The sequence below is a fragment of the Paramisgurnus dabryanus genome, chromosome 19 (genome assembly GCF_030506205.2).
Source record: "Paramisgurnus dabryanus chromosome 19, PD_genome_1.1, whole genome shotgun sequence".
Classification (NCBI taxonomy): Eukaryota; Metazoa; Chordata; class Actinopteri; order Cypriniformes; family Cobitidae; genus Paramisgurnus; species Paramisgurnus dabryanus.
Window position 1 is genome coordinate 12,911,976 of NC_133355.1, and position 11,598 is coordinate 12,923,573.

Sequence of the window (11,598 nt, forward strand, 5' to 3'; positions counted from 1 at the left end):
AATGTCCTGTTCTGATTTAATAACTACCTCTGCACTAGCCAAACTACCCAATCTTATTCTTGGTGGCAAATATAAAGCTTCTGTACCAACATTGACCACTGGTATCTGAACTATACCTTGTGTACATTGAACTAAGGCCGGTGATATTAACACCCCAGGAGGCAACCCCCCATCACTGGGACCTAAAGGTTCTAAAACAAAGGTGGTACAACTTTTTATACTCTTAGGGCACAATGCAGGTACTAACCTCATGGTCCCAGCTGGAATCTGAACCGGATGGAGGGACTGCACTCTCACGTAACCAATAAATCCAGGAAAAGGGGCATCATCTGCTCGCTGACACTGAGACAAGGCATCTTTCCAGCCTATCTCTGCCTGCCTGACCTGTGGGACTGAGAATAGTGCTGTGCCATGTTTTTCAAATAGATCATTATAACATTGTCCAATCACATTCATACCTAAAAGACCTGGAGTCAGCTCTTTCCGCTGATGAAACCCAGCATCAACGGGATCTTTTACAACCAAAATACCTTGTCTAGGAAGAGTTTGCCCCAACACGGTCACGTCCACTTCAAAGTATCCCACATATGGTATTTCAAGACCATTAGCTGCTTTTAATTGGAGCCAACTACATTTTTTCAGTACATCTACTCCCAATTGTTGAAAATGCTTCTCAAAAAATGACTCTGTTATAGTAGTAACCATTGACCCTGTATCTAATAAACAAGAAATCTCCACCCCACCCATATGCACAGTTACAATGGGACATTTGCCCACAAGACGTTGTAAAATAGTAGGGCAAACGGGTGACTGTGAAACTTCATTATTATTAACAGTTTGACTCAAAACTGTAGGGGATGCTACACTATCATGCTCCTCCACTGAAGTTTCATTTACATTTACTTGAGGTGTTCTAGGGTTCGACTCTATAGGCCAAGGTTGTCGACAATGTCTAGCTATATGCCCAACCTTATTACAACGAAGACATCGTCGTGAACTATTTTGTCTAGTTGAGGTAACAGAAAACTCATTCTTTTGAGACATTAAGCTATCAAAACGTTGGGTAAGTTCAGTTATTTGTATCTGTTGCTGCCTCAACATCTCTTTAACCTCTTTTAACTCTGTAGACTCATGAAATTTAACTTTAGGCTCATGCTCAACTACTCTGCCTTGAGTCAAATTGCACCATGGCTGAACACGTGAAGCAGCCATTTCCCCGTTTCCCTCTTCCACCCACCTAAGAGCTTCACTTCGAACCTCCAGTAGAGTAGAAGATGGCTTCTCTCGTACTAATCGTTTTAATTCACGTTTCAGCATAACATCTCGAACATGTTCCATAAACTGATCACGAAGAACCCTGTCAGAGTTCGGAACACTTTCTGGATTACCACAAAGAATCAAGTCCATTAAAGACATTAAAGCATGGGAAAATTCAGTCAATGATTCACCCTCTTTCTGTTTTCGTTCAAAAAACCTCTGTTGTAGTTGTACAAATGTCTGTTTCCCCCCATACAAGTCTCTTAAAATGTCAAAAACAGATTCTGGAGTTTCCCTAGTAGCTTGTGGACGGAGTTTTATCTCCATTCTAGCTTCCCCTCCCAGATGATCAAGCAAAAACACAACCTTCTCTTTATCAGACCAACCCCTGCCCTCAATACACACCTTGGCCTCTTCAGTCCAGTCCTCAACACTTAATGTGGAGTCCATGTTCCCATAAAACCGTGGGCATTTCCTTTCTCGTGGAACATAAAATACCCTACTCAAAGACACTGGAGATGAAGAATTAGCATTAGTCATAGAAGGGGGCAGTTGGTTAGAAGCATTGCTACTGGAGGGGGGATTCTCTCTTGTCAGCTGCTCATTTTGTGCCTGCAGGTGCCGTATCTGCTCCCGCAAATCTAATAGTTCTTGTTCCATCTCTGTTGACAAATTTCAGAAAGCAGTTCAGAGAAAAAGGTAATAAAAGGTCCCACGAAGTGAAGTCCAATGATGCAGAGTCTGATGATGAACCTCATGCACGATTACCGTTTATTATAAAAAAAACTAACAAAACTTCACAACCACCTTGGCCAACAGAGATGTTTGCCGACTACGCCAATTGTAACCTACAGGTACCCCATAAAAGATGGTAAATGACCAGGCACAAGGCAGTGGTGAAGTTTTAACTCAAAAACACTTTTATTCAAACAAATAGAGACATAAGGATGTAACGCAAATCTCCAATGCAGATACCCACAAAGAAATCAAAAATAAATAAACCAAAATAAAACAAAGCGACCCCCGGATGGCCACAGGTTACCTATTCGTGTGAAGACAATGTGTTAGACAAATGTGCTCGCACTGCAATCCACTCACAGCAAATCACACTGCAGACCTAAAGAAAAAGACATAAGAGTGACCAAACCACCACACCATCATCCACCAGTGAAGGCAACCCCGCAGCCACCGATGGGTCAAAATGAAATCTACAAAAGGAAACAAAAAACCAATATTAGCAACAGTGGGTACTGCAAATGAAGTACATAAACCCTTTAAATGAACTAGAAATCATTCAGTTTGTTCTTTGATTGTGACCTTAGTTCTTATACGGTCAACTTAAAGAAACAACACTTCAAAAGGAAAATTAAATATCAAATAAACGGTAACCGTGCATCCCTGCAAGGGAAAACACAATCCATTACTAAATAAATAAAACAGAAAAGCCCAGATTTACATTCAACCTTCATATCAATAGTCATAAAACAATTAAAACTTTATAAACCCTTTAAAAATAATAAAATAAACAATACCTCTACCATCCTTTATCTTGTTTTAGTGATACTCAGGCAACCAGCAAGTCCTTAATACTAAAAACAACAAACAAAGTATAAATAAAATACATGTGGTTCATTTTATTCAACCAATAAAATCACTACCTGCCAAACGATACCTCTCATGTTTGACACTAATATTACTAGTGTTTGATATGCCACTGCAGACAAACGATCTTTACTCCTGCTGGTCTATTGCCATTACGCAATACATCGCGCTGTGTTTTCTATTCAATCACCACACAGAAAGCGTATGAGAGACAGAAAAGCATTATTTAAAATAACTCGATGACTGATAATTTCCCATATAATATCAATGCCATACCTTAGCTTTGTCGTAGCTACCTTTCATGGATTAGCGGAAGGACCAAAGGAGGAAGTGAAAGAACGAATCATACCACTTCCTTTTATAGCACTAAGGCTGATGGGATTTGTAGTTCCCAAAACACACCCGTTACACATTTAAAACGTTAAAGTGTCATTTTTTGTGTGTCTATAAAAACTGAATGTTGTGCTTTTCACAAAATTAAGAAAATATACATAATGCACGTTCTGTTATCTCTCCATCAGTGACGTCTTTTCAAAAACGCGTCAGAAAAAATTACTGTAACTTAACGAATACTTTTCATACCATCAGAAGATAAATGTCATGTCTACATAATGCTTGGAATCTCTTTAAAATGATGTAAGTGAAGTTGTACATTGCTAATACTACTTGATTTCACCATATAGGCTATGCTGGAAGTGTGGTAATTTTCTTGTGGACTGAATAAAGTCTAAGATTGCCAATTGTTTTTACAACAAAACCCAGCACTATGTTATCATTCTTGACGTGATCTTTATAGGCTACTGTATGATTGTTAATTCGACTGGATTGCCACATTGAACTTGAAAGCGCGACGCGCATATCCGATAGTGCGCATGCACAGGCAGAGCTTAAACGACTTCGTGTTCGCGTCTTCTTGGCTTAAACCGACAAATGCTCATATGTCAAAAAGCTGTCATTCGGTCTTAGCCTAACCTGTTGAAGTCTCTCTGTCATTAAAGTTAATTAAATATCAAAAGGAAAAAGAAAACTTTTGCATCTTCTGTATCTTCGTAAATAAAGATTAATCCAAACATCCTTTGTGTTGAGCTCTAATATTTGAAGTAAGTTTAAGGTTTATCATGGAGTTTAGATTTCCTGATCCATTAAAGGGATAGTTCACAAAATGAAAATGATAGTTCACAAAATGAAAATTCTGTCATCATTTTTACATCCTTATGTTGTTCTAAACCTGTACGAATTTCTTTTTTCTGATGAACACAAAAGAAGATATTTTGTTAAATGATGGTATACACACAGCTGTTAACCATTGACTTCAATAGTAGGAATAAAAACAACATGATGGAATTCAATGGATATACCATTAATTGTGTGCTTACCATCATTTATAAAAATATCTTATTTTGTGTTTATTAAAATAAAATACAGATTTAGAACAACATAAGGGTGAGTAAATGATGACAGAATTTTCATTTTTGGGTGAATCACTTTAACAGACAGTAAATCAGATGTAAGAAATACAGTAGAAAGATTTAAAATTCATCATTATTATGTTTACATCTAATGCGATCAAAAGATTCATTTATGCTTTCTTGATACATGGTTACACGTCATTTTCTTTTATGGACTATGGACCCCCTAAAGTAGCTTTGGCCACCCCCTGGCCACCCCATTAAAAAAATTCTAGTTCCGCCACTGATTCTGAGAATCTGAAACAATCTCTGTGCGTAAGGGTCAAGGCTGGAAAACCATACTTGATGCCCGTGATCTTCGGGCCCTTACACTGCAAAAAATGACTTTCTTACTTAGTATTTTTGTCTTGTTTTCAGTAGAAATATCTAAAAATTCTTAAATCAAGATGTATTTTCTTGATGAGCAAAATGACCTAAGAAAATAATACTAGTTTTTAGACAAAAAATATACAATTTAAGTGAATTCGTGCTTAAAACAAGCGAAATTTACTGCTTCTCACCCCATTGGCAGTTAATTTTGCTTGTTTTAAGGACAATTTCACTTAATTTGTATATTATTTGTCTTAACACTAGACTTATTTACTTAGGTAATTTTGCTCATCAAGAAAAAGCATCTTAATTTAAGAATTTTTAGATATTTCTACTGAAAACAAGACAAAAATACTAAGTAAGAAAGTCATTTTTTGCAGTGTAGACAGCACTGCTTCACATACAGGAATGCTACTGTACTGGAAATCATAACATGGGCTCTGGAATACTTCCAGAAAACATTGTCGGTGAACACAATCCAACGTGCCATTCGCCGTTGCCAGCTAAAACTCTATAGGTCAAACAAGAAGCCATATCTAAACATGACCCAGAAGCGCAGACGTTTTCTCTGGGCCAAGGCTCATTTAAAAAGGACTTTGGCAAAGTGGAAAACTGTTCTGTGGTCAGACGAATTAAAATTTGAAAACTGGGACGCCATTTCATCCGGACTAAAAAGGAAAATGACAACCCAAGTTGTTATTAGCACTCATTTCAGAAACCTGCATCTCTGATGGTTTGGGGTTGCATGAGTGCGTGTGGCATGGGCAGGTTACACATCTGGAAAGGCACCATCAATGCTGAAAGGTTTATCCAAGTTTTAGAGCAACATATGCTCCCATTCAGACGTTGTCTCTTTCAGGGAAGACCTTGCATTTTCCAACATGACAATGCCAGACCACATGCTGCATCAATTACAACATCAAGACTGCGTAGAAGAAGGATCTGAGTACTGAAATAGCCAGCCTGCAGTCCGGGGGCCTCATTTATCAACAGTGCGTAGAAAATGTTCTATATTTGTACCTACGAATGAAATTTAGAATGTGTCTAAGTACAAAAAAATCGGGATTTATCAAACGTGCGCACCGGGTTCGTACGCACATCAGTAAGTAATCCTTGATGATAAATCCCACTTGTTCTTAAGCACCATGCTCGTGCAGGTTCATGGTCATTTGCATTCCGAAACGCCTCCGATGAACCATATATGGTGACAACACCTCCCGTTATAAGTCACGTGGTTGTGCTTTTCCCCTCATCGCAATAATGACAAAGAGAGCGAAAAAGAGGAACTTTACAGACACAGAAATTGAGTTACTGGTGGATGAAGTTAAAAACACATCTGTTTGGTTCACTTAGTACGGGAGGAATGACTAACAAAAGAAAACAAATCTGCATGGGAACATACCAGTGAGTTTAATTCCGTTGGGTATGAGAACACTTCTAGAAATAAAGAAGTGGTTTGACATTAAATTATCAGCCAAAAAAAAAAAAAAAACGCGTCACAGCACACCGACGTGAAATCTGTAGGAGGACAGACAATGACAGAACTTTCCTTGGACAGCCGCATAACCAGCATCATCGGCGCGATCTCTGAAAACGCGCTCCCGGCGGAATGGATGATTTGCCAAGTCTTCCAATAATGCAAGATAAGCCACTGTGTCAAGCATTTGACGGAGCTTTCTTATATAGGGTTAGACACTTATTTCATTAATTAACTTCAATACTGATTTGCAGTTACTTTATTAACAGTAATCATTTTTAACACCTGGGGGTGGATAATAAATAGACTTATTACACGGCTCTCTGGAATGCTTGATTCTGATTGGTCAGTTGAGACATTTGCAGGTTCGTTCTTTTCGAATAATAACCGCTCCAAAATAATAACGCATAGCCGGACTACTTTTACGAGTAAGATCGCTCCGCGCCAATAAAGATCAATAAAGATTACTGTCTGTTTGGCGCCATCTTGTGACAAACACTGGACAACCACGACAAGACACAGAGAGCTGACTGAGACTGAACTTGACAAAATAGAGCATGACAGCTACGAAGCCAACACACAAAAAAATACAGAATGGGCATTAAAACTTCTCAAAGACTGGCTAAAAGAGAAAAAAATGGAGACAGACAAGTATGAAGCAGAGGATCTTAATAAGGTATTACGATCATTTTATGCATCTGTGCAAAGTTTCGCGGAAGGATAAAAATGTTAATTTAAAACAAATATGCCAATAAAATGTTTCAAATTCATATTCATGTCCAGTTTTTTTTTTCTTATGTGACAAGTAGCCGTGTAATAAGCGGGATAATGTAGAGTCAGCCGGTAGTTATCGGGAAATAAGCCCCTTCAGTGTGATACAAGACCCTCCGCTTCGCGTCGGGTCCTGATCACACTGTCGGGGCTTATTTCCCGATAACTACCGGCTGCCTCTACATTATCCCTTACAAAGTGTTCTTTTAACACTGGGGATGGACGGTCCTCTGTAGTATCGCTATTATACCACTAGATGCTCTGCGTACGCATACTCCGAGGTGTGCGTATATTTACACACATTTCTACGTATAAGTACAATTTGATAAATTCCACACTTTGCGTAAAACTGTTCCTACGCACACTTTACGCACACTTCTGTTCGTACGCACGCTTGATAAATGAGGCCCCAGATCTCTCACCCACAGAAAACATTCAGTGCAACATAAAGAGGAAGATACGACAAAGAAGACCTAAGACAGTTGAGCAACTAGAAGCCTGTTTTAGACAAGAATGGGACAATATTCTAAACATTGGTCCTCCTCCAGCTGTTTCTTATATGTACATTTAAATTTTCCGGCCTCTTATTGCTACCTGTCCCAACTTTTTTTGGAATGTGTAGCTCTCATGAAATCCAAAATGAGCCAATATTTGGCATGACATTTCTAAATGTCTCACTTTCTACATTTGATATGTTATTTATATTCTATTGTGAATAAAATTTAAGTTTATGAGATTAGTAAATTATTCCATTCTTTCTTTACTCACAATTTCTACAGTGTCCCAACTTTTTCTGATTTGGGTTTTGTATTTTTATATTGATTATGTTTTGCACCAGATTAATCACAGCATCAGTGCTATCATTGCTTATCGAAAGACATTTACTTGGGTGAAATGAATGTCAGAGACAAACTGTGTAACATGCTTTATGTATTTATTTTGTACATTATTTTTGTTACCTCAATAGAAGACAAAAATATGTATTTGGCAAAATTAATTAGAAAAAAATTTATTCAGGGCCAGGGACTTTTTTGAGATGTTATCTTCTTCTTTTGGTGGAATGTGGTGTAACTTCATCAAGCCACTCAACCTGCTGACCGAAATTAGAAAAAAAAACATTAAGGAAATTTATACTGTTAAACTCCACCTTTTGCTTTTTTATAATATCTTACCTGTATAAACCTCAACCTCACACAGAGTGATTATTTTAGAGATCCCGTTCCCTGGTAGAAAGATGTTGACATATTGCCCTTGAATATTGTTAAATGTAAATGTTTGTGTGCCTCCAAGTGGGATGGACCCAATTGTTGCAGCGCTGTAAATACACAAACATTAAGACATATACATCCGATTATAACATGTTCACATTTAAACGAAAAACTGTATTTTTATTTATACTTTATTTAGTTTATCAATTGTTAAAGAAAGACTAACAGCTCTTACAGCTCATTGTTGTTGCCATTGTTATCCAGACTGTTGCCAATACGGATCTGAGCACCTATTATCCTCTCTGGACAACAGTCTCCACGATTAGTGATGATAACTTTGTTAATACTGAAGATCCTTTTGAGGTCCACTCTCCACCAGGGATAATATTCTCCTGCGGTGTGAGAGCATGAGCCCCTCGTGTATATTGATTCTCTGTTACCATCTACAGCATGATTAGCATCTGCAAATTGATCAAAAGTGGAGGACTGGACAGCATTGGCTCCAATAGCAATGTTATCTGTTCAGAATAAAAAAAATGAACAAAACACTTCTTTCATTGACAAAGTAAATTATAATGGCCATTTTTTCTAGCCAGGGATATATTCAAAGCAATGAAAAACTTGCACGGAGCACAACTGGACATTCATTTTACCTTCCAGTTAATAAAACAACAGTCATTCACACATTGATATGTTTCTACTGTCAGTTTTTTTACCTGGATAGACTTCAACTTCACACAGAGTGATTATTTTGGAGATCCCGTTCCCTGGTAGAAAGATGTTGACATATCGCCCCTGAATATTGTTAAATGTAAATGTTTGTGTGCCTCCAAGTGGGATGAACCCAATTATTGCAGCGCTGTGAATACACAAACATTAAGACATATACATCAGATTAAAACATGTTCACATTCAAAGGAAAAGCTGTATATTTTTATTTATTCAGTTTATAAAAGATCCAAATTGGTTAAGAAAGACTAACAGCCCTTACAGCTCATTGTTGTTGCCATTGTTATCCAGACTGTTGCCAATGCGGATTTGAGCACCTATTATCCTCTCTTCACAACAGTCTCCACGATTAGTGATGCTAACCCTGTTAATACTGTAGATCCTTTTGAGGTCCACTCTCCACCAGGGATTATATTCTCCTGCGGTGTGAGAGCATGAGCCCCTCGTGTATATTGATTCTCTGTTACCATCTACAGCATGATTAGCATCTCCAAATTGATCCAAAGTGGAGGACTGGACAGCATCGCCTCCAAAAGCAACATTGTCTGTTTAATGTGATATAAAAGTTATAACAGGTTATTTCAGATTGCTCTATAGCCACAAAATAACAAAATAAGACAAAAACTTGGTATTTTTCATTTACTGTACCTGTAGAGCCAGCATTAAACAGGCAAGGCAAAACTGTGAGCAATGAAATCACAATGATATCCATCCTGATTAGAAATAAGAATACAACACATTATATAGTATAGTATAAATAATTATTTCTGTCTCAAATCCTCATCAGAAACTATTACTAAGAATGCTTATCTTTTTGCTGTATGATGAAAAACAGAGATGACCAACTATGTCTAGACTGAAATTGTTATAAATTCAATAGTGTTCTATTGATGGTGTTGTACAAAGAGCTAAAGCATGATTCTTACCTTTATCTTCTCATTCAATGTTAGATCAAGCTCAAATTTTCTTCTTTGGTTCTTTATTTGCAGGTGTTCTCCATTTAAGTAATCTGTTGTGAACGATCTGTTTGCTTATTACATATTGACTTTTGATACAACACAGAGGATTCCAGTTCCAGTACCACACGCCAGAAATTAACCAAATTTACTATTGCAACATTTGTGTAGTTATTCATCTTTAAAAACATCTGTTGGATTTCATCAGACATCCAGTGACAAACACAAAAATGTCAAGTATTAGCCTAATGCTCCTTGCTGAAAAACAATACAAATACAAATGAATGGTTTCCTTTATATGGGTCAAATATAATTACATTTACATCAATGCATTTTATCCACAGCAACACAGCATATTTTTTTCATCAGTATGCGTGTTCTCCCATTTTGAACTCATGCCTGTAACGTAATGCTCTAACACAGCATTTTAGGATTTTGCATTCAACTTTAAAACCAATTAAGCATATTTTCATTTGTTTCATGACTGTCCTAAAAAAATTACGACCTAATAGTTTGTTTGTGCATGCACCATAATACGACAGATAGGGACATATAAGTGATTAGTACAATTGGAAGTACTTTCTGAAAAAAGTTTTGATTGTTTTGTATACTGTGTTTTAAATCATATAATAAATAAATGGCTACGTTATTTGCTCAAAATGCCTGAATAGTGTAATGTGTAATAAAATACAATTAATCCTGGCAGTTTAAACTGAAAATCATATTCAAATGCATGTCATTACAGAAAAAATATACGCCAAAATAAAATTTCACACCCTATATTTAATGTGTAGTTGAAATTCTAAAAAAAATAAAGTGTATTTGACATTTAAAAATTATGCTCTGTGTCAATGTTTATTTTGTAACAAATACTTATTAAAGTAGATACAAATTATGAACATGAAGTAAATGTAATTTCTTTATATCAAATGAAAATGTATGTAGTGACATTACTTAATTATCTACATTAAAATTTATGTTGATAAAAAAATATTTATATTTGGCTATATAGTTTAGTTAATTTTCATGTATTGTTTTTAAGTACCATATGATCGAAATGTTTAGAATTTATACCAAAATCCATGAGAAAATTAATAATTATGCAAAGAAATGTTGGTTTTCACGACTCTAGTAAGACCGGTTCGCCAAACCATATATGGTTCGACTTCCGCCCTGAAACGAGCGCCCTGGATCGTGTGGCCTGAATCGTGGCGGTGCGTTGCTGCAGCTGGTTATACAAACGAACAAAACAATCGTATGAGTTGGAGGATATGCAACAGCGCTGGTGTCATCATTGTGCATAGTCAAGGAGTAACTGTGTACACAAATGATAGTTCAAAGTCATTTTCAAAGTCCGTTAATGTTTTTATCTAGATTTACCAATAGAGTGGGCGCGCAATCATTATGTGCCCTGACTCTGAGGTCAAATATAATGCAAAAATGCGTTCCTTTAATAATTTTATAAATAAAACTTCAATAAGTTGTATTTGTTAACAATTAGTTAATGCGTTATAAATGAACTAATGATGATCAATACTTGTACAGAAATTATTAATGCTTGTTCTTGTCAATTTTTTGCATTTAATAATACATTTATCCAAAATGTTAAATCCAGCATTATAACCTTTTAGCATTAATTACTGCATTAACCTCCTAATATATTTTTTTCATATTTCTACCAGCTATTTTGGGGTTAGGAAGAACCAATAAATATAATAACCTAATTGTTTTCTAAGAACATGAAGCAGTGTATTTGTCCATGTTTGTGCATAACAGGTTCCAGTCACACAGAATTAAGTATTATGGTGCAAACATAAAAA

The 11,598-nt window shown here is 36.5% G+C and overlaps 2 protein-coding genes across 3 annotated transcripts in view; one reads left to right on the forward strand and one right to left on the reverse strand.

The window, feature by feature from the left end:
- Positions 1-11,598, forward strand: part of LOC135779296 (fucolectin-like) — a 97,742-nt gene that overhangs the window by 80,107 nt on the left and 6,037 nt on the right. The window lies entirely within an intron of this gene.
- LOC135779280 (uncharacterized) lies at positions 7,803-9,841 on the reverse strand. Of its 2 annotated transcripts, none has more exons than XM_065290021.2 (7): positions 9,749-9,841; positions 9,471-9,535; positions 9,085-9,367; positions 8,810-8,952; positions 8,329-8,611; positions 8,058-8,200; positions 7,803-7,975 (listed from the first exon to the last, which is right to left on the reverse strand). In XM_065290021.2, the coding sequence occupies exons 2-7, from the start codon at positions 9,532-9,534 to the stop codon at positions 7,971-7,973; spliced, it is 921 nt and encodes a 306-aa protein (XP_065146093.1). In that variant the 5' UTR covers position 9,535; positions 9,749-9,841; the 3' UTR covers positions 7,803-7,970. The 2 variants fall into 2 exon arrangements, with proteins under 2 accessions (XP_065146093.1, XP_065146089.1); XM_065290017.2 differs by having other exon boundaries at positions 7,803-7,978.

Bases quoted from the DNA above. Each gene is read 5' to 3' on its own strand.
- LOC135779280 (XM_065290017.2), bottom strand. From the start codon at position 9,534: ATGGATATCATTGTGATTTCATTGCTCACAGTTTTGCCTTGCCTGTTT. The intron at 8,612-8,809 runs GTAAAAAAACTG...TATTCTGAACAG, and splicing joins TGAAGTTGAAGTCTATCCAG to ATAACATTGCTATTGGAGCC. The intron at 8,201-8,328 runs GTAAGAGCTGTT...GTGTATTTACAG, and splicing joins AATGGCAACAACAATGAGCT to CGCTGCAACAATTGGGTCCA.